A 21,286-nucleotide genomic window follows, 5' to 3' on the forward strand; every position below is an offset into this window, starting at 1 on the left:
GTGGTGGCGGGTGCCTGTAGTCCCAGCTACTCGGGAGGCTGAGGCAGGAGAATGGTGTGAACCTGGGAGGCGGAGCTTGCAGTAAGCTGAGATCACACCACTGCACTCCAGCCTGGGTGACAGTGAGACTCCGTCTCAAAAATAAAATAAAATAAAATAAAATTTTAAAAATAGGGGCCAGGCGCGGTGGCTCAAGCCTGTAATCCCAGCACTTTGGGAGGCCGAGACGGGCGGTTCACGAGGTCAAGAGATCAAGACCATCCTGGCTAACACAGTGAAACCCCGTCTCTACTAAAAAATACAAAAAACTAGCCGGGTGAGGTGGCGGGCGCCTGTAGTCCCAGCTACTCGGGAGGCTGAGGCAGGAGAATGGCATGAACCCGGGAGGTGGAGTTTGCAGTGAGCTGAGATCTGGCCACTGCACTCCAGCCTGGGTGACAGAGCGAGACTCCGTCTCAAAAAAAAAAAAAAATTTTTTTAAAATAAAACATAAAAAGAGGCTGGGCACAACCAGGGTGAGGGGCTCAGTAACATCGGTGTACGTACTCATCACTGACCAGAAATCTGCACCCTCAGGGCCTGCCGTGTGCAGCCCTGTGCCAGGAAGACACACTGAGAGGCTGCCGACCTGAAGAGACAGCCAGCCCTGCTCTCTTCCCTCAGCCAGGCAAGCCTTTCTGTGTTGCCCCTTTCTATTTTCTTCCACACACCCGCACACACGCACTCAGAGACTGGGAACTCAGTGTAAGTCAGTCTGAGCCCTGGGAATGAGGAAATGGGAAGCCACCCATGACAGCAGCAAACCCAAGCAGAGTGTGGTGTGGAGAAAGGGAGGAGCCAGAGTAAGATGGGGATGGCTACATGGGCTGTGTGCTGAGAAGTCATGAAGGCGCAGGACTGTGAGGTGCAGGAAGGGGTTGCTGGGAAAGGCGGGGCATCGTATTGGGGTGAAATCCACAGTGAACCAAACCATGCAGCTCAGGAGGACCCAAGAGTGTGTGGTCTCAGCTCTCTCACCTCCCTGAAGTCCCCGCCCTTGGGGTTCCTCCCCTGTCAGTCCCTGTGCTCCCACCCTCCCCTCCTGTCAGAACACAGGGCACATGCTGGGTTTGCCAGGCTTCCATTCCAGCAGCTCAATCACCCACAGGGCTTATCTTAGGCTCCAGAAAGAATAAAGTATGAGAAAAGCCCTGGGAACTGCCAAAGAGGGTCCTGTGTGTGGAGGGGAAGAACAGCTCGTTTGCTTACCAGGGCGGGTGGGATCTCAGTCCGCAGCCTCCCCGTGAACATGTCACTCCAGTGGCAGCGCTGCAGCGGAAAGAAGACAAGAGTTAGTGGGAGAGGCCCCTGGAGGCCTACAGTGAAGCCTCATCCTGGTGGATTTGAATTACCCGAACGTCGCAAGACTTCCTTTTTTTTTTTTTTGAGATGGAGTTTCGCTCTTGTTGCCCAGGCTGGAGTGCAGTGGTGCGATCTCAGCTGACCACAACCTCCGCCTCCCGGGTTCAAGTAATTCTCCTGCCTGAGTTTCCAGCGTAGCTGGGATTACAGACATCTGCCACTACGCCTGGCAACTTTTGTATTTTTAGTAGAGACGGGATTTCTCCATTTTGGTCAGGCTGGTCTCAAACCCCTGACCTTAGGTGATCTGCCCATCTCGGCCTCCAAAAGTGCTGGGATTACAGGTGTGAGCCACCGCACCCAGTCCGCAAGACTTAATTGAGCTTTGTTTGTGAAAAGCTGGACCCATTCTGGCTGTAGTTGGTGGGACCTGGAGTCCTGTCCTCAAATCAAGAGGCCTCCAAGGGTTATTGGGGGCTCAGAGGTGTCAGGAAAATCCCTGACTTATACAACCCTCCACGTGGACGTGTGACATGGTTATGGATGACAGAGAAACATGAATGTAAACAACACAGAATTCCGCGTTGAGGGCCAGTGGCTCACGCCTGTAATCGCAGCACTTTGGGAGGCCAACGCGGGCAGATCACTTGAGGTCAGGAGTTCTAGACCAACCTGGCCAATATAGTGAAACCCCATCTCTACTAAAAATACAAAAATGAGCATAGTGACGGGGACTTTTTAATAAAGGGAGAGCAGGCCTCAGGCTCAGAGCCATTAAACAGCAACAGCGTCCAACAATAATTCAGTAACACTATTTTCTTTCCTTTATTATAAGGAATGCCAGCTTTCCATTCATAGAAGTGCTTTGAAATTACATGAAAGTTAGCTGGTTTTTTCATTTTTTTTAAGAGATGGGTTCTCACTCTGTCGCCTAGGCTGGAGTGCAGTGGCACAATCATAGCTCACTGTAACCTTGACCTAGTGGCCTCAAGCGACCCTCCCACCTTAGCCTCCAGAAGACCCACAATTACAGGCATGTGACACCACTCCTGGTATGATTTAAAGAAAGTATTAGGCAATTCATGGAGATAGTAGATTGGTAGTTACCAGAGGCCTGGAAGGTTAGAGGGAGGGGAGGCTGAAGGTTAATTAACGGAGACAAGTATAAAGTTAGAAGAAACAAGACCTAGTGTTCAATAGGTCAACAGGGTAACTATCGTTTACATTAATCTATTATACATTTCAAAATAGCTAGAAGATGCCGGGAGCGGTGGCTCACACCTGTAATCCCAGCACTTCGGGAGGCGGAGACAAGCAGATCACCTTAGGTCAGGAGTTTGAGAGTAGCCTGGCCAACATGCCAAAACCCCATCTCTACTAAAAGTATAAAAATTAGCCGGGCATGGTGGCGCACACCTGTAGTCCCAGCTACTCAAGAGGCTGAGGCACGAGAATCGCTGGAACCCGGGAGGCAGAGGTTGTGCTGAGCTGAAAATGCACCACTGCATAGCAGCCTGGGAGACAGTGTCTCAAAAAAAAAAAAAAAAAAAAGCTGACAGAATAATTTGAATGTTCCTAGCATAAAGATAAATATTTAAGGGGATGGATACCTCAATTACCCTTATTTTACTTATTTATTATTTATTTATTTATTTTTGAGACAGTCTCATCCTGTCGCGCCCAGGCTGGAGTGCAGTGGCGCATTCTCGGCTCACTGCAACCTCTGCCTCCTGGGTTCAACTGATTCTCCTGCCTCAGTCTCCCAAGTAGCTAGGATTACAGGCACCTGCTACCACGCCCGGCTAATTTTTTGTATTTTTAGTAGAGCTAGGGTTTCGCCATATTGGCCAAGCTGGTCTTGAACTCTCGACCTCAGGTGATTCACCCGCCTCAGTCTCCAAAAGTGCTGGGATTACAGGCGTGAGCCACTGCACCGGGCCTATTTTATCTATTTATTTATTTATTTATTTAGACAGAGTTTTACTCTTGTCGCCCAGGCTAAGAGTGCAATGGTGTGATCTCGGCTCCCTGCAACCTCCACCTCCCAAGTTCAAGTGATTCTCCTGCCTCTATCTCCAGAGTAATTTTTGTATTTTTTTTTTAGTAGAGATGGGGTTTCACCATGTTGGCCACGCTAGTGTCGAACTCCTGACCTCAGGTGATCCACCTGCCTCAGCCTCCCAAACTGCTAGGATTACAGGCATGAGACCCACTGTGCCCAGCCCTCCCTTATTTTTTATTTTGAGACAGGGTCTCACTCTGTCGCCCAGGCCGGAGCATAGTCGTGCAAACACGGCTCACTGCAGCCTTGACCTCCCAGGCTCAAGCCATCCTCCCACCTCAACCTCTCAAGTAGCTGGGACTACATGTGTGTACCACCACACCCAGCTAATTTTTGTATCTTTTGTAGAGGTGGGAATCTCTCTATGTTGTCCAGGCTTATCTCAAACTCCTGGGATCAAGTGATCCACTCCCACCTTACATACTAAAGAAGTTGGTTTTTGCAGAAAAATCCGCATATCCACCAATAAGGCAGACCATGAACACACGTGGGGCCTCAGCTGGCTGCTCTACACCAGATCTATTTAGTAGTTACACCCGTACACAGGTCCATAGTGCCAGGAACAGGCAGTCAGAGCCCGAGCGCCACAGTCTCTCGCAACAGATACTGGCATGTCACTCTGAACAAAGCTCCCCAAACCCAACTCTGATGAGCTGAAGAGTCAGCACAGGACTCTAGGGCACACCGCCTGGGTTCTAATCCTGATTTGGCTGACTCCAGCCATCGCTCCCCCTCTCCAGACTCTGGTATCCTCTCTGAAATAAGGTTTTAGGTCCTAATGATCTCCCATGTGAACAGCCAAGCAGTTAAGAGCTTGCTTGGGCTGGGCACATTGGCTCACGCTTATAATCCCAGCACTTTGGAATGTCAAAGTGGGAAGACTGCTTGAGCCTAGGAGATCAAGATCAGACTGGGCAACAGAGCAAGACCCCATCATTAAAAAAATAATAAGTAAAGAAAAGAAATGAGGCCGGGTGTGGTGGCTCAAGCCTGTAATCCCAGCACTTTGGGAGGCCGAGACGGGCGGATCACAAGGTCAGGAGATCGAGACCATCCTGGCTGACACGGTGAAACCCTGTCTCCACCAAAAAATACAAAAAAACTAGCCAGACGAGGTGGCGGGCGCCTGTAGTCCCAGCTACTCGGGAGGCTGAGGCAGGAGAATGGCGTGAACCCGGGAGGCGGAGCTTGCAGTGAGCCGAGATCGCGCCACTGAACTGCAGCCTGGGCGACAAGAGTGAGACTCCGTCTCAAAAATCAAAAAAAGAGAACTTGCCTCTGTTGCGAGGAGTGTAGGAAGCTGGCAGTCTCCAGCTATAGCACCTTCCTATCGCTGCAGCATTTGAGCTGAGGCCTGGCCACTTCTGCCCAACACGAGACTCGTTTCATGGGCAGTCTTTGCTCTGAAACTCCCAGAGGGTGGGTCTGTCAGAGCAGCCTCACAGTCAGAGGCTCCTGCTGGTTATTTCTGCAACCTTCCAACCTCATATGTGACATATCTACATTGTGAGCAGAAGGCTCTCCCTACTTTAGCTTTCACAGGTGTCACTCCAATAATCCTCCTGCACCCCTAACACCCTCTCAGGGTCTGCTGACTACAGGAAGAGGGTCCCTAGCCAATGCTGTGTGCCCTGGGGAGGCCAGAGGAAGAGGAGCTGCTTGGGGGACAGCCACACAGGCAGGGGCCTGGAAGAGACTGGACACAGGCAGGGGTTGTGGAAGTGTGAACAGAAGCTTGTTCAAACTAGCCTAGGCCTGTTCGCCCCACTCTGCTCACCTTCAACTCCGACTTCTTCTCTAAGGCCTTGGCGATGACCCTGGCTGCTTCCACGCCCACTGTGTTGCCTTCCAGACGCAGAGCCTCCAAACTGTCAAAGTCTTCAATCTCTTTAATCACATCTTTAGCTGCCAGGGATGGAAGAGCAGAACTTTAGGCTTTTGGAATCACAAACAGCTAAGGTAGGAGAGAGGTTGGCAACCACCCTGCCACTCAACAGTTTATGGTGCACCTACCGTGTGATGAGCCCTGGCTTACAGAGAATCAGGCTCACGGTCCAGAGTACAGAGCTATGCAGATGATTTATCTGTAATGAGTGTTAAAATCAGGCATGTAGAGACCCTTGGGAGCCGAGGGAAAAGAGCAACTGGCGGCTCACAGCAAAGAAGACTGCCAAGTGGGTGGTGTGTGTGGAGCCTCCAAAGATGGGCAATGTACCAGGTCAAGCAGAGAAACGGCACCCAAGCCAGAGAGCCAGCAGGCACGATGGCACAAAGGCCTTCATTGTTAAATGATTTATGTGGGGGGGTGTTTGCTCACTACTGTACTATTTTATTGTGACGAAACATTCCAAACCACCTAAATGTCCATCAAGAGAAGACAGAAGGCCCAGCGCAGTGGCTCACGCCTGTAATCCCAGTACTTTGGGAGGCTAAGGCAGGTGGATTGCTTGAGCTCAGGAGTTTAAGACCAGCCTGGGCAACATGGTGAAACACTGTCTCTACTAAAAATACAAAAATTAGCTGGGCGTGTTGGTGGGTGTTTGTAATCCCAACTATTTGGGAGGCTGAGGCAGGAGCATGTCTTGAACCTGGGAGGAGGAGGGTGCAGTGAGCCAAGATCGTGTCACTGCCCTTCAGCCTGGGAGACAGAGCAAGACTCCATCTTAAAAAAAAAAAAAAAAAAAAAANACATGGTGAAACACTGTCTCTACTAAAAATACAAAAATTAGCTGGGCGTGTTGGTGGGTGTTTGTAATCCCAACTATTTGGGAGGCTGAGGCAGGAGCATGTCTTGAACCTGGGAGGAGGAGGGTGCAGTGAGCCAAGATCGTGTCACTGCCCTTCAGCCTGGGAGACAGAGCAAGACTCCATCTTAAAAAAAAAAAAAAAAAAAAAAGGCCAGGCGCGGTGGCTCAAGCCTGTAATCCCAGCACTTTGGGAGGCCGAGACGGGCGGATCACGAGGTCAGGAGATTGAGACCATCCTGGCTAACATGGTGAAACCCCATCTCTACTAAAAAAATACAAAAAACTAGCCGGGTGAGGTGGCGGGCGCCTGTAGTCCCAGCTACTAGGGAGGATGAGGCAGGAGAATGGCGTAAACCTGGGGGGCGGAGCTTGCGGTGAGCTGAGATCCGGCCACTGCACTCCAGCCTGGGAGACAGAGCAAGGCTCCGTCTCAAAAAAAAAAAAAAAAAAGTCAGGTGTGGTGGTAAATGCCTGTAATCCCAGCATTTTGGGAGGCCAAGGCAGGCGGATCACAAGGTCAAGAGTTCAAGACCAGCCTGATGAACATAGTGAAACCCCATCTTTACTAAAAATACCAAAATTAGCTGGGCATAGGGCACGTGCCTGTAATCCCAGCTACTCAGGAGGCTGAGGCAGGAGAATCACCTGAATCTGGGAGGCAGAGGTTGCAGTGAGCCGAGATCACAACACTGCACTCCAACCTGGGCGACAGAGCAAGACTCTGTCTCAAGAAAAAAAAAAAAAAAAAAAGCCTGGTATGGTGGCATGCACCTGCAGTCTCAGCTAGTTGGGAGACTGAGGTGAGAGGATCAGCTGAGCCTGAGAAGGTGAGGCTGCAGTGAGCCATGATCATGCCATAGCACTCCAGCCAGGGGGACAGAGCAAGACATTGCCCTCTCAAAACAAAACAAACAAAAAAAAGAGACAGACAGGAAGATAGAGAGGAGGACAGAGGTTCACTGTGGCACGTTATATAAATAGTTACACCAGCACTGCTATGTAAGACACAGGTGTTTTTGACTTGGAAAAAACTGTTATAGCAATAAGTGAAAAATTAGGTTACTCAAGCATTTGGTCTGATCACTCTTTAAAAACGTATGCATTCACATATAAATACACATGCACACATGTGCATAAAACAAGGTCCAGAAACATAGAAACCAAATGTTACAGCAGTTCTCTCTAGCTGGTAGGATAATGGGTGATTGTGTGTTTTTCCACTACTTGGAGTAAAATGTTCTCAATATATCAGGTTATACAACAACTTTCAAAGATCTATAATCCCAATTAAAAACAAAATGGGTCGGGTGTGGTGGCTTACACCTGTAATCCCAGCACTTTGGGAGGCCGAGGCAGGCAGATCACCTGAGGTCAAGAGTTTGAGACCACCCTGTCCAATACGATGAAATCCTGTCTCTGACTAAAACTACAAAAATCAGCCGAGCATGCTGCCATGTGCCTGTAATCCCAGCTACTGGGGAGGCTGAGACAGGAGAACTGCTTGAACCTGGGAGGCGGAGGTTGCAGTGAGCCGAGATCAAGACATTGCGCTAAAGCCTGGGCAGCAGCAAAACTCCGTTTCAAAAACAAACAAAATAAAATGAACTCAGCTATGTACAGGGAAAAAAAAAAAAAAAAAGACTAGGCTGGGCGCAGTGGCTCACGCCTGTAATCCCAGCACTTTGGGAGGCCAAGGTAGGCAGATCATGAGGTTAGGAGTTCAAGACCAGCCTGGCCAACATGATGAAACCCCGTCTCTACTAAAAATAGAAAAATTAGCTGGGCATGGTGGCGCATGCCTGTAATCCCAGCTGCTCGGGAGGCTGAGGCACAATTGCTTGAACCGGGACCCAGGAGGTGGAGGTAGCAGTGAGCGAGATCTTGTCACTGCACTTCAGCCTGGGCTACAGAGCGAGAGCGTCTCAATGACAAAAAAAAGACTATGCGCTAGAAATAAAATGTCCTGAAATTAACAGTTGTTATATCCCTGGGGTTATATGAAAGTGAGAATATGTTTTTTTCCCTGTTCTTTGAATGTTTCTGTATTCTATAATAAACCTGCATTAATCGTATAATCTGAACAAAACCAACTTACATGAAGCAAAAAGCTGAGTCTGGCTGGTACAGGATGGAGTAGGGTGACATGTGGGAGGGAGAGACAGAGATGGGTATGGGAAATAAAGTTTGAACTTGACCTTCTGGTCAAGAAGGTCTTGAGAAAGGACTTACAACCTATTAGGGGTTCCCTAAGAAGTTGCCAAGGTGGGTCAAGTTTCCCTGGTTGGGCCAGAACCCAAGGATGCCTCTGATGCAGGTACCTTCACTTCCAGATGCCAGGGGATTCAGGGTTGGTCAGTGCCAGCCAAGCCTTGGCAAGGGATGAAAAGACTTCCTGGGTGCTCTTAAGGTAAAAGTGAGGCCTCTCCCTGCCTTACTTCCCAGAGCCTTTTCACAGAGTATATTCACATTTTGCCTTCACTTAGTTACCTGGGTACATCATTCCTATTCCAGATTTGCTACTTCTTAGGGACTGGGTAAGTTGGGCACCCCTGGGGACTTACAAAATGGGAGACACCACATCCAGCCTGTGCTGGGAGAGCAAAGAAGTTAACTGGATGAATTTCAGAGCCAGCCAAACTCGAGTTTTCTTTTTTTTTTAAGACAGTCTCGTTCTGTCACCGAGGCTGGAGTACAGTGGCCCAATCTCGGCTCACTACAACCTCCACCTCCCGGGTTCAAGCAATTCTCCTGCTTCAGCCTTCCAAGAGTAGCTGGGATTACAGATGTCCACCACCGCGCCTGGCTAATTTTTGTACTTTTAGTAAAGACAGGCTTTCTCCATGTTGGCCAGGCTGGTCCGGAACTCCTGACCTCAGGTGATCTGCCCATCTCGGCCTCCCAAAGTGCTGGGATTATAGGCGTGAGCCACTGCACCTGGCCCAAACTTGAGTTCTAATCCCAGCTCCACTCATTAAAGCTGTGCCCTTAGGCATGTCATACCACCTCCCTAAACCTCAGTTTTCTAATCTGCAAAATGGAAATACAATCCATCTCAAGGGATTTTGTGAAGATAAACTGAGATACTATTTATCTGGCACTTAATACCCTTATCTGACACAGTATTCAATAAATGGCATTTAGTATCAAATCCATGTTTCCTAAGCGAAGCTCAATGTCTAATTAGAAGCACAGGAATAGGGATTTCACTGGACCTCTGTGAAAGTCCTAGCTCTGCTATTTATCAAATGTATGACCTTGGCCAAGTTACTTAAGTTTCCTAAATCCTTTTTTCTCATTTATAAAACAGCAACATTCCTATCTATCTCCCACAAGGGTGATGCAAGCATCAAAAGTGATAAACAAGGTCAAAGTGGGTGGATCACCTGAAGTCAAGAATTTGAGACCAGTCTGGCCAACATGACAAAACCCAGTCTCTATTAAAAATACAAAAATAGGCCAGGCGCGGTGGCTCACGCCTGTAATCCCAGCACTTTGGGAGGCCGAGGCGGGAGGACCACGAGGTCAGGAGATCGAGACCGTCCTGGCTAACACGGTAAAACCCCGTCTCTACTAAAAATACAAAAAATTAGCCGGGCGTGGTCGTGGGTGCCTGTAGTCCCAGCTATTCGGAAGGCTGAGGCAGGAGAATGGTGTGAAGTCGGAGGCGGAGCTTGCAGTGAGCTGAGATAGCGCCACTACACTCCAGCCTGGGTAAGAGAGCGAGACTGTCTCAAAAAGATAAAAAAAAAAGAACACAAAATAGGGGCCGGGCATGGTGGCTCATGCCTATAATCCCAGCATTTTGGGAGGCCGACGTGGGCAGATCATGAGGTCAGGAGATCAAGACCATCTTCGCTAACACGGTGTAAACCCCATCCCTACTAAAAATACAAAAAAATTAGCTGGGCGTGGTGGTGGGCGCCTGTACTCAGGAGGCTGAGGCAGGAGAAAGGTGTGAACCTGGGAGGCATAGTTTGTAGTGAGCTGAGATCGCGCCACTGCACTCCAGCCTGGGTGACAAAGCAAGACTCTGTCTCAAAAAAAAAAAAAGAAAAAAAAAAATACAAAACTAGGCTGAAGGCCAGGCACAGTGGCTCATGCCTATAATCCCAGCACTTTGGGGGCTGAGGTGGGTGAATCACCTGAGGTCAGGAGTTCAAGACCAGCCTGTCCAACATGGTAAAACCCCATCTCTACTAAAACACAAAAAAAGAAAATTAGCTGGACATGGTGGTACACACCTGTAGTCCCAGCTACCTGCCTGGGAGGCTGAGGCATGAGAATTGCTTGAACCCAAGAAGCAGAGGTTAAAGTGAGCTGAGATCGCACCACTACACTCCAGCCTGGGCAACAGAGCAAGACTATGTCTCAAAAAAAAAAAAAAAAATTTGCCGGGCGTGATGGTGCGTGCCTGTAGTCCCAGTTACTTGGGAGGCTGAGGCAGGAGAATCGCTTGAACCTGGGAGACAGAGGTTGCAATAAGCCAAGATCGTACCACTACACTCCAGCCTGGGTGACAGAGCGAGACTCATATAAAAAAAAAAAAAAAAAAGCCAGGTACAGTGGCTCACGCCTGTAATCCTAACACTTTGGGAGGCCAAGGCAGGCAGATCACCTGAGGTCAGGAGTTCAAGAGCATCCTGACCAATATGGAAAAACCCTGTCTCTACTAAAAATACAAAAATTAACCAGGTATGGTGGCACATGCCTGTAATCCCAGCTACTCAGGAGACTGAGGCAGGAGAATCGCTTGAACCCGGGACGGCAGAGGCTTGCAGTGAGCCGAGATCGCGCCACTGCACTCTAACTGGGTGACAGAGCCAGACTCCGTCTCAAAAAATAAATAAATAAATAAAAGTGATAAACGCACAGGGAGGAAGTTTATAAATGTTAAGGCCTTATGGAGATGTTAGGAACATGCATCACCACGCTCCCAGCTATCCAAGGACTCAAGCAGCCTCTGACCTGGGGAGGAGAACAAGGCTGCCTACACAACATGACAACCAGGCATGTCCAAACCAGTTCCCCTGGTTGGGCCAGAATCCCAGGAGGCCTCACTTGTCACAGGTGCCTTCATTTGCTGGTGCCAGGGGATTCAGGGTTGGTCAGTGGCAGCCAAGCCTTGACAAGGGATGAAAAGATAGGGTCTGCGCTCTGGTTCCTAGTTTTCTGTGGTTACAGTACCTGTATACACACAGACAGCCATCCCTCTCCCAGGTACATCTGGCTGCATGAACCAGCATCTCCCAAGAGGGCCCAGGTTGTCTTAATGCAGCTCCAGCACAGCCTCAGCTCTGGGGAAAGCTGCACCTATTCCCAGGCCTGCCTGAGATCATGGGAGTAAAGGGCAGGGGTGGGAGAACACCAGATGTGAAGTCAGAGTCAGAGGCTGTATCTTGGGACTGGCACTAACTGTGGCCCCTCATTACCTACCATCCCCTCCTGAGAAAGAAAGGGCAGGGCACAAAGGGATGCCCACTGCAAACAGGCAAAGCACAGGGGAGCTTGCTCATGGGCAAATGATCTCTGAGCCTCATTGTTAGAAGGGGTCCAATGACACCTCACAGAGTTGCTGGGACAAATAATGGAGACAATGTAGCAGAAAGAGCCTGACAACCAGTAAGAGTTCAGTACACTCCCTTTCCTCCCCTGGACACAGCAGTGCGCAACTTCCAGAAACTCACCATCTTCTGCAGTGTTGAGTTTGAGGCTCTTGCCCTTGAAACTCAGCTGTCCCCCGGCCACCTGAGTCTTGGCCAGTGTCTCTGCCAACTTGGCAATGTCTTCCGAGGCCATGCTGACTACGCTGGTGGGCTCCCCTGGAGATCTGCAGACTGAAGAGGCAATAAGAAAAAGGAGTCTCCTGGGGCCCCTGGTTGGGGGGCAGGGTAGGACATCAGCCATCTCAGGAGTCTGACCCTACCTCCCCTGCTATGGAGACCCTAGAGCTAAACCACTGGAAGAAAGGAAAACAGCATCAGAGAACGAACAGTTCCAGAAGGTGCAGGAGGTAGTAAGAGAACAGAAAAATCATGTTTTAGCCTATAAGGAGCTACCATCTCATTACAAGTCCTCCTCTGCCAAACTGCCGCAGCTGGGATGCCCAGCAACGCCATGTGAGCTGCCCATTTCCTGGACCCCTTCAGTGAATGGCAGTCAAGTCCCAAACCAAAGGCTGCAGAGTCTGGCCCAAGCACACACCTGCTTGAGCATCTTGGCTCCTAGCTGCTTGAGGGTCACATTCCTCAAACAGGACACAGATGGCTATGGGATCCAGATCATCCATCCCAGAGAATGCCCCACAACCACGCTGGCATGACTCTGGGGTGGAGCACCGGGGTCAGCCCCACTGCACGTCTGGTTTCAATCCTGGCCGGGAGACTAGGCAGGCCACGGTGGCCTCTCAGGGTTTTCTAGGTCAGAGATTGCCACATCACAACAGCTACCATCATAATAGGACAGGGACAGGGCAGCCACCCATGAAGCCCTACTATACCCAAGTTTACCAGGGGATTTGGTTGGAAATGGGGTTGATGAGCCTCACTGTTTATAGTCAGGAGTGCTGGTAAAAGAAGTAAAGCTGGCCAGGTGCAGTGGCTCACACCTGTAATCCCAGCACATTGGGAAGCTGTGGTGGGAAGATCGCTTGAGCCCCGCAGCTGAAGCTGGGTAACATGGCAAAATTCCATCTCCATTAAAATAAATAAATAAATAAATAAATAAATAAATAAATAAATAAATAAAATTAGCGGGGGATGGTGGTGTGCACCTGTAATCCCAGCTACTGGGGAGGCTGAGGTGGAAGGATTGCTTGAGCCCAGGAGACAGAGGCCACAGTGAGCCATGATCTCACCACTGCACTCTAGCCTGGGTGACAGAGTAAAACCCCGTCTCAAAAAAATAAAATAAAAATAAAAATTAGCTGGATGTGGTGGCACGTGCCTGTAGTCAGTCTCATCTACTGGAGAGGCTGAGGCAGGAGGATCACTTGAGCCCAGGAGTTCAAAGCTACAGTAAGCTATGACTGTGCCACTGCACTCCAGCCTGGGTAACAGCGGGAGACTCTATCTCTAAAAGTAACTAAATAAATTAAAGAATTTTTTTTTTTTTTTTTTTGAGACGGAGTCTCACTCAGCCACCCAGGCTGGAGCACAGTGGCACAATCTCGGCTCACTGCAAGCTCCATCTCCTGGGTTCATTCCATTCTCCTGAATCAGCCTCCTGAGTAGCTGGGATTACAGGCACCCGCTACCATGTCCAGCTAATTTTTTTGTATTTTTAGTAGAGACGAGGTTTCACCATGTTAGCCAGGATGGTCTCGATCTCCTGACCTCGTGATCCACCCACCTCGGCCTCCCAAAGTGCTGGGATTACAGGCGTGAGCCACCGTGCCCAGCCAATAAATGAGAATTTTTAAAACAACAAGTAAACCTTTGAGAACTCCTGCGCCTGCTCATGGTACTCCAGCTTTACTTGGAGTACATGTGAGATTAAACGTCTCATGTGTACTGCCTGTCAATTGAAGCCAGCTATATTAGACAGGAACGTGGAACATCACTACATATTTGTATAGTGTTTACTTTGTGGTATGAATAAATGCATCTGTGAGATGCTCCAAAAAAAGAGGAGAAACAGCAAGTAATCAGGACAGCCCAAGGAAGCAGATATGAGGGGCAGAACTAGGGGGTGCTATCCAAAAGGCCTCCTCCTACAGCCTCCTCATTCTCAGATACAGATGTGACACCCTGAATCCTGCCACCCCTAGGCTTCCTCTGGGTTCAAACTTATCACCCTGGTTTGTCTATGTCTTTATCAATAAGCATGAATTATTATTCTGGGTAAGGTGTCCACTCATTTATTCTTTTTTTTTTTTTTTTTTTTTTTTAGACGGAGTCTGGCTCTGTCACCCAGGCTGGAGTGCGGTGGCCGGATCTCAGCTCACTGCAAGCTCCGCCTCCCGAGTTTACACCATTCTCCTGCCTCCGCCTCCCAAGTAGCTGGGACTACAGGCGCCCGCCTCGTCGCCTGGCTAGTTTTTTTTTGTATTCTTTAGTAGAGACGGGGTTTCACCGTATTAGCCAGGGTGGTCTCGATCTCCTGACCTTGTGATCCGCCCGTCTCGGCCTCCCAAAGTGCTGGGATTACAGGCTTGAGCCACCGCGCCCGGCCACTCATTTATTCAACAAAACATTTGAGTATTACTGTGTGCTGGATATTGTTTCAGGTAACAGGAGTATAGCAGCAAAGGAAACATAAATCTTGACCTCTTGAAGCATGTGTGCTAAATGACACATTTAGTATGTGATTAAAAAAAATGGGAGTGGTGGCTCATGGCTGTAATCCCAGCACTTTGGGAGACCAAGGCAGGTGGATCACAAGGTCAGGAGTTCGAGACCAGCCAGGCCAACGTGGTGAAACCCCGTCTCCACTAAAAATGCAAAAATTATCTGGGCGTGGTGATGTGTCCCTGTAGTCCCAGTTACTCAGGAGGTTGAGGCAGGAGAATTGCTTGAACCCAGGAGGCAGAGGTTGCAGTGAGCCAAGATCGCGCCATTGCACTCCAGCCTGGGCGACAGAGCAAGACTCTGTCTCAAAACAAACAAACAAACAAACAACAACAACAAAAAGCCATTATTAGGAAATAGTTAAATAAAGATGTCAGGGATTGGACCATGCACACATCTGGGGGAACACGATTCCTGCAAAGGGAACAGCAAATTCAATGGCTCTTGTACGGGCAGAGGGTTGGAGGAACTGCAATAGGGCCAGTGGGGCTGAAGCAGAGAGAGAGAGGAAAAAAAGGAGTTAAGAGACGAGAGAGTTAACAAGGGGCCCAAGTCATAAAGGCCATTTGAAGAACAGTGGCTTTCGCTGTAAGTGACAAGGAAAGTCACTGAAGTTTCTAGCAGAGACAGATGTCATTTGACCTATGTTTTGACAGAATCACTCTACTTGCCACACAGAGCCTGGCATTCAGAAGGTGCTCAAGAAATGACCAGTTGAAACTGCATAAAAATTAACCAAGCCAGGTGCGGTGGCTCACGCCTATAATCCCAGCATTTTGGGAGGCTGAGACGGGCAGATCACCTGAGGTCGGGAGTTCGAGACCAGCCTGTCCAACATGGTGAAACCCCGTCTCCACCAAAAATACAAAATTAACTGGGCGTGGTGGCACATGCCTGTAATCCCAGCTACTCAGGAGGCTGAGGCAGGAGAATCACTTGAACCCGGGAGGCAGATGTTGGGGCAAGCCGAGATCGTGGCATTGCACTCTAGCCTGAGCAACAAGAGTGAAACTCCGTCTCAAAAAAAAAGAATTAACCAGAGTCGGGTGCAATGGCTCACTCTTGTAATCCCAGCATTTCCAGAGGCTGAGGTGGGCGGATCGACTGAGCCCAGGAGTTAGAAACCAGCCTGGGTATGTGCTGAAACGGTCTCCACTAAAAATACAAAAACTAGCCGGGTGTGGTGGCGGGTGCCTGCAGTCCCAGCTACTTGAGGGGTAAGGTGGGAGGATCACTTGAGCCCTGGAGGTGGAGGCTGTAGTGTGCTGAGAGCTTGCTACTGCACTTCTGGAGACCCTGTTTCAAAAAAAAAAATTAACGAGAAACCAGCGCAGTGCAGTGGCTCACACCTGTAATTACAACACTTTGGGAGGCTAGGCGGGAAGATCACTTTAGACCTGGAGTTCGAGACAAGTCTGGGCAACAGAATGAGACCCTGTCCCCAAAGAAAAATTTAAAAATTAGCCAGGTGTGATGGCACCTGTAGTCCCCATGAGTTGGGAAGTTGAGGTGGGAGGATCGCATGAGCCCAGGAAGCCGAGGCTGCAGTTCAGCGGTGACTGTTCCACTACACTCAAGCCTGGGTGACAGAGGGAGATCCTGTCTCTAAAAAGATTAAAAAAAAAGTTAAAGAAAAACCAACAAAAAATTAACCTGAAACCCCAGCATCTCTTGCAGTTCTGAGATGCGACAATCTGAGGGTAAAAGGTGGTGGTGAAGCCTCCAAATAGAATAGGGACAGAACTTCTCAGCTGAAAGGGGGCCTATTCCTCAGTCCAAGAGAGAGCCAGACAAAGAGATGCACTCCTCCACACACACTTTATAGACCAAGAAACTGGAGCACAGAAACGTGAATTGATTTGTCCAAGGTCAGCAAAGGGTCAGCACCAGAGCAAAAGCAAAGGGTTAATAAAGAAACCTCCCCTCCCCGCTCCGCAGCAGCGTCGGAGACTTTCTGAGGTGAGATGCATGCTCCTGCAATGCATCAGTGACTCACATCGATTCCAGGGACAGCGGCGCCAGCCCGGGCCCCCCGTTGGCGTGGGCCTGTTGGGAGGCGGCGCCGCGGGAGCGACTCGCGAATACAGGCCGCAAATGACAGGCGGGCGGCGCGGGAGACCCATCTGGAATCCCCGGCGGACTCGCACCGCCTCCGGTTGACAACGATGCTAATATGAGACGCCACTGCTAGCAGCTGCAGGCTGAGCTGCTCCGGCGAGTCAGACGCCCTTTAAGCCTCGGTTTCCCCATTTGTGAAAGGAGCCAGCGCCGCCCAACAACCCCACTCCCACCGCCACCGCGGGGCGCTAGGCCATCGAAGACTTAGTGAAGAAGGCCGAGGGAGCAGGCAGAAGGCGCACAGGGGCGCCACGCCCTCCTCGCCCCGCACCCCTCTTCCAGGCAGGTGACTGTGAAAGGAAAGGGACCCTGACTCTACCGTAAACAGGCGGCGCCGCCGCGTGGGGGTAACCGAGCACGCGCCTCCGCCCGGTGGGGCGGGGACGGATTTAGGGTCCGGGTCAGGCCGGGGTCGCCACCTCCGGGTCCAGCGGTCCAGATGTCCAGCTGGCTCGTCTGTCAGCTCTTTCGCGCTCCCGGCCTCACGCGCTTCCAGCACCACCTGCTCTCCGCACCGCGGCGGATGATGGCGGAGGAGGAGGATTTTGAAAGCCGGCAGTTTCTTTGCTTCGATTTGATTTGTTCGAGGCCCAGGCCGGCTTGCCCTCGCCCCGCACGCGCGGCCTCTCGGGTAGGGTAGTCCCGTTCCCCAGCTGGGGGCGCGACGGGGCGCGCGCCGTGAACTACCCGTCCCATGGCGCACCGCGCGCAAGGCGTCCCCCGCCGCCCTCCTCTTCCCCCTCCCCTGGCGGCTTCTGGCTCTTTCTCGCAGAGACCGCAGGGCGGTGTTCAGCCGGGAGCACCCAGAGACTACAATTCCCGGAATGCGTTGCACCCAGGTCCCTCAGCTCTTCCGGAAAGGTTTTGTTCGCGTAACTTTGTTGACACATGTACTGCTGGCTGCTGGGTCTCTTCCGCAAGACACAGGTATCCATTTGCCGAAAGAAAGTGTTCTTTTCCGTCCCATGAAACTGAAAGGGCATTCGAAGGCTTCCACATAAATATGCACAAATTACCTGATAATTAAAAAGGGGAAATAGTAACTATCGTAGAGAAACTGCAGACACCGCTTGAACGGCCACGTTAACATCAACAGCAGGACAAGCTGACATTCATCGCACGCTTTCTGTGTGATGCACTGAGAAAAACACGGCGTCACCGTCCGGTCTACAACCTTAGTCTAATCACGAGAAACCCAAGCTGAGGGACACGGTACAGAATAACTGATCTGTACCCTTCCCGAAATGTTTGTATAATGTTAGACAAAGAAAAACTGAGAAACTGTTGCCGATTACAGGAAACGAAAAAGACAACTGAATGCAATACATCGTCCTGGATCGGATCCTGGGTGGGGATTGCTATAAAGGACAATACTGAAACAGCAAAATTTGATTGTATATTAGATAATAGTATTGTATCAATGTTGAATTTATTAATTTTGATTATGGTACGGGGTTATGTAAGAGACTGCCCTTGTTCTTGGGGAAAAATGCTGAAATAATTAGGGACATAAAGGACATGATGTCAGCAACCTTTATGGTTAAGAAATACACATATACATAGAGAAAGCAGAGACACAAATGTGGCAAAATGTTAGTTAATCTAGTTGAAGGATATGGGAGTTCTTTGAACCTTTTTGCAACTTTTCTGCAGGTTTGAATTTAAGCATAAAACACAAACAGCGTTTTTTTTTTTTTTTTTTTTGAGACGGAGTTTCACTCTTGTTGCCCATCTCGGCCTCCCAAAGTATTGGGATTATAGGCGAGAGAGTTGGAGACCAGCCTGGGCAACATGGTCAAACCCTGTCTCGACAAAAAATACAAAAATGAGTTGGACATGATGGTGCATGCCTGTAGTCTCAGCTAAGGGACTGAGGCAGGAGGATCTCGAGCCTGGGAGCTTGAGGCTGCAGTGAGCCATGATCGCACCACTGCATTTCAGCCCTGGCGACAGAGCAAGACCTTGTCTCAAAAACTTAAAAAAAAAAAAAAAAAGTTAAACAGATCATGCAGGCTGGGCGCGGTGGCTCATGCCTGTAATCTCAGCACTTTGGGAGGCAGAGGCGGGCGGATAACCTGAGGTCAGGAGTTTGAGACCATCCTGACCGACATGGAGAAACCCGCCTCTACTAAAAATTCAAAATTAGCCAGGCATGGTGACACATGCCTGGAATCCCAGCTACTCAGGAGGCTGAGGCAGGAGAATTGCTTGAACCTAGGAGGCAGAGGTTGCAGTGAGCCAAGATCGTGCCATTGCACTCCAGCCTGGGCAACAGAGCAAGACTCCGTCTCAAAATACATAAATGAATAAACAGATCATGCCATATCCTTTTACACACAGCTCATTTAATCTTCACCACCAAAAGGGAAGTGGGCATCATTACCACCCTTCCCAGCTCAGAGATGAGAAAACTGAAGCTCTAGACAGAGGGTAACTCTCCCATTTCTCAAAGTTCCTGAGATGTGGATCCTCTTTCCACCTTCCCTCTCCTACAAGGCCCATGTCAAATGCTACTTCATGAGTCTTTCCCTCCGGCAGGTGCCCACAGCAAGATGCAAAGCACCACAGCAATTGGCCTGGGGCTCTGGGGCTCTTGGACAGAGTTAACACTGTTCTTGGCCTGGGAGGGTCTGGGGAGGAGGCGCTGTATCCATCTGGGCAGCATCTTCTCTGGGCCAGGCCTGTCATAGGTGCTTGAGGTTTCCCCATTTGAACCAGATACTAGTCAGATTACCGGATGTTTGCTTAAAATGAGTCACAGGCCTCATGCTATTCCTGTGCTGCTTCCAGCTAGGACTGATCAAATCAGTCTGGATTTTCCTTGGGGTGATCTGCAGGCTCCCTTTTCCAAATTTACTTCTTGAGACTTTCCTTAGTCTGCGCACAGAGACCTCCCAAAGGGAAGAGGAAGGTGGGCAGGGGAACATCTTAGCTGATGGGTCTTGGGATTTTTGGAACTGGAAGGGAATTCTTAGACACCGGAAATTCAGTGGCCTTCAAGGCCTAGGAGGTAACAGGAAGTCATGGGGCTTGGCGCGGCTTGGTGGGGCTTGGGGGGATTCATGGGGAGTTGGAGAGTGGATGTTCTGCCTGAAGGTGTTCACATTCGAAGCTAAAAATCACAAACTCAGCCTGACAGCACCCCCTAGCAATCTGGATTATGTCACTCCTGTATCCTGATTTTTTTTTTTTTTTTTTTTTTTTTTTTTTTTTTTTTTTTTTTTTTGAGATGGAGTCTCGCTCTGTTGCTCAGGCTGGAGTGCAGTTGTGCGATCTCAGCTCACTGCAACCTCCGCCTCCCAGGTTCACGCGATTCTCCTGCCTCAGCCTCCAGAGTAGCTGGGACTACAGGTACACGCCACCACGCCCAGCTAATTTTTGTACTTTTAGTAGAGACGGGGTTTCACCATATTGGCCAGAATGGTCTCAAACTCCTGACCTGGTGATCCGCCTACTCGGCCTTCCAAAGTGCTGGGATTACAGGCGTGAGCCACCGTGCCCGGCCTCCTGATTCTATCTTAAACCTCTTTACAAATGGGGAGACTGGGGTTTGAAAAGGAACAGGGGGTTTGCCCAAGGGTACCCAGCAAGTCAGGAGAATCAAGAATCATCACTGTTTCTGGCTGGGCACGGTGGCTCATACCTGTAATCCCAGCACTTTGGGAGGCCAAGGTGGGTGGATCATCTGAGGTCAGGAGTTCGAGACCAGCCTGGCCAACATGGTGAAACCCCGTCTCTACTAAAAATACAAAAAATTAGCTGGGCATGGTGGCGGACACCTGTAATCCCAGCTACTCGGGAGGCTGGGGCAGGAGAATCTCTTCAACTTGAGAGGCGGAGGTTGCAGTGAGTCAAGATCACGCCATTGCACTCCAGCCTAGGCAACAAGAGCAAAGTTCTGCCTCAAAATAAAAAAAAAAAAAAAAACCACTGTTTCAAAGCAAAACCCTCACTCAAACCCCGCCCTCCCGGGTTCCCGCCATTCTCCTGCCTCAGCCTCCCGTGTAGCTGGGACTACAGGCACCCGCCACCACGCCCGGCTAATTTTGTATTTTAGTAGAGACAGGGTTTCACCGTGTTAGTCAGGATGGTCTTGATCTCCTGACCTCGTGATCCGCCCATCTCGGCCTCCCAAAGTGCCGGGATTACAGGCGTGAGCCACCGCGCCCGGCCCCAGCTTTCTCTTTCAAGTTATCACCTGAGAGCTAGTCTGCCTGGCCCAAGAAGTGTAACCATAGCCTTTGACAAATGGATGGTGTCATCCAAAGCTATCTTGTTCCTTATTTCAACAAGTGAAGAATTCAGACCCAAGTTACAGTTTGACTTACACATGAGACAAGGCTGGGCACGGTGACTCACAACCAGCTGTAATGCAAGCACTTTGGGAGGCCAAGGCAGGAAGAGTGCTAGAGCCCAGGATTTGAGACCAGCCTGGGCAACATAGTGAGACCCTGTCTCTGTTAAAAACAATTAGCCAGGCATGGTGGTACATACTTGGAGTCCCAGCTACTAGGGAGGCTGATGCAGGAGGATCCTTGAGCCCAGAAGGTGGAGGTTGGTTGCAATGAGCCATGGTCAGGCCACTGCACTCCAGCCTGAATGACAGAAAAAGACCCTGTCTCAAAGAAAAAAGGAGAGAGAGAGAGAGGAAGAGAATAGAAGCCAGGTCTCTAGGGTCCTTTTCTATTATTATTATTATTTTTTATTTATTATTATTATTATGTTTTTTGAGA

At 49.8% G+C, this 21,286-nt stretch overlaps 1 protein-coding gene across 3 annotated transcripts in view; it reads right to left on the reverse strand.

Annotated features, from left to right (window-relative positions):
* RANGAP1 (Ran GTPase activating protein 1) overlaps window positions 1–17,902 on the reverse strand; it is a 40,901-nt gene extending 22,999 nt beyond the window's left edge. The window contains exons 1-4 of one of the 3 annotated variants that reach the window (XM_017870284.1): window positions 16,873–17,902; window positions 11,835–11,984; window positions 5,181–5,308; window positions 1,249–1,308 (exon numbers count right to left, since the gene is read on the reverse strand). In XM_017870284.1, the coding sequence (XP_017725773.1) occupies window positions 1,249–1,308; window positions 5,181–5,308; window positions 11,835–11,946 (300 nt within the window). In that variant the 5' untranslated portion in view covers window positions 11,947–11,984; window positions 16,873–17,902. Of the gene's footprint in view, window positions 1–1,248; window positions 1,309–5,180; window positions 5,309–11,834; window positions 11,985–12,351; window positions 12,553–16,431 lie in introns of those variants that run through there. The other 2 variants (XM_017870282.1, XM_017870283.1) reach the window with 2 other exon arrangements.
* Between the last annotated feature and the right edge of the window lie 3,384 nt (window positions 17,903–21,286).

This window comes from Rhinopithecus bieti, unplaced genomic scaffold, assembly GCF_001698545.2.
Source record: "Rhinopithecus bieti isolate Rb0 unplaced genomic scaffold, ASM169854v2 scaffold_4967, whole genome shotgun sequence".
NCBI classification, from domain to species: Eukaryota; Metazoa; Chordata; class Mammalia; order Primates; family Cercopithecidae; genus Rhinopithecus; species Rhinopithecus bieti.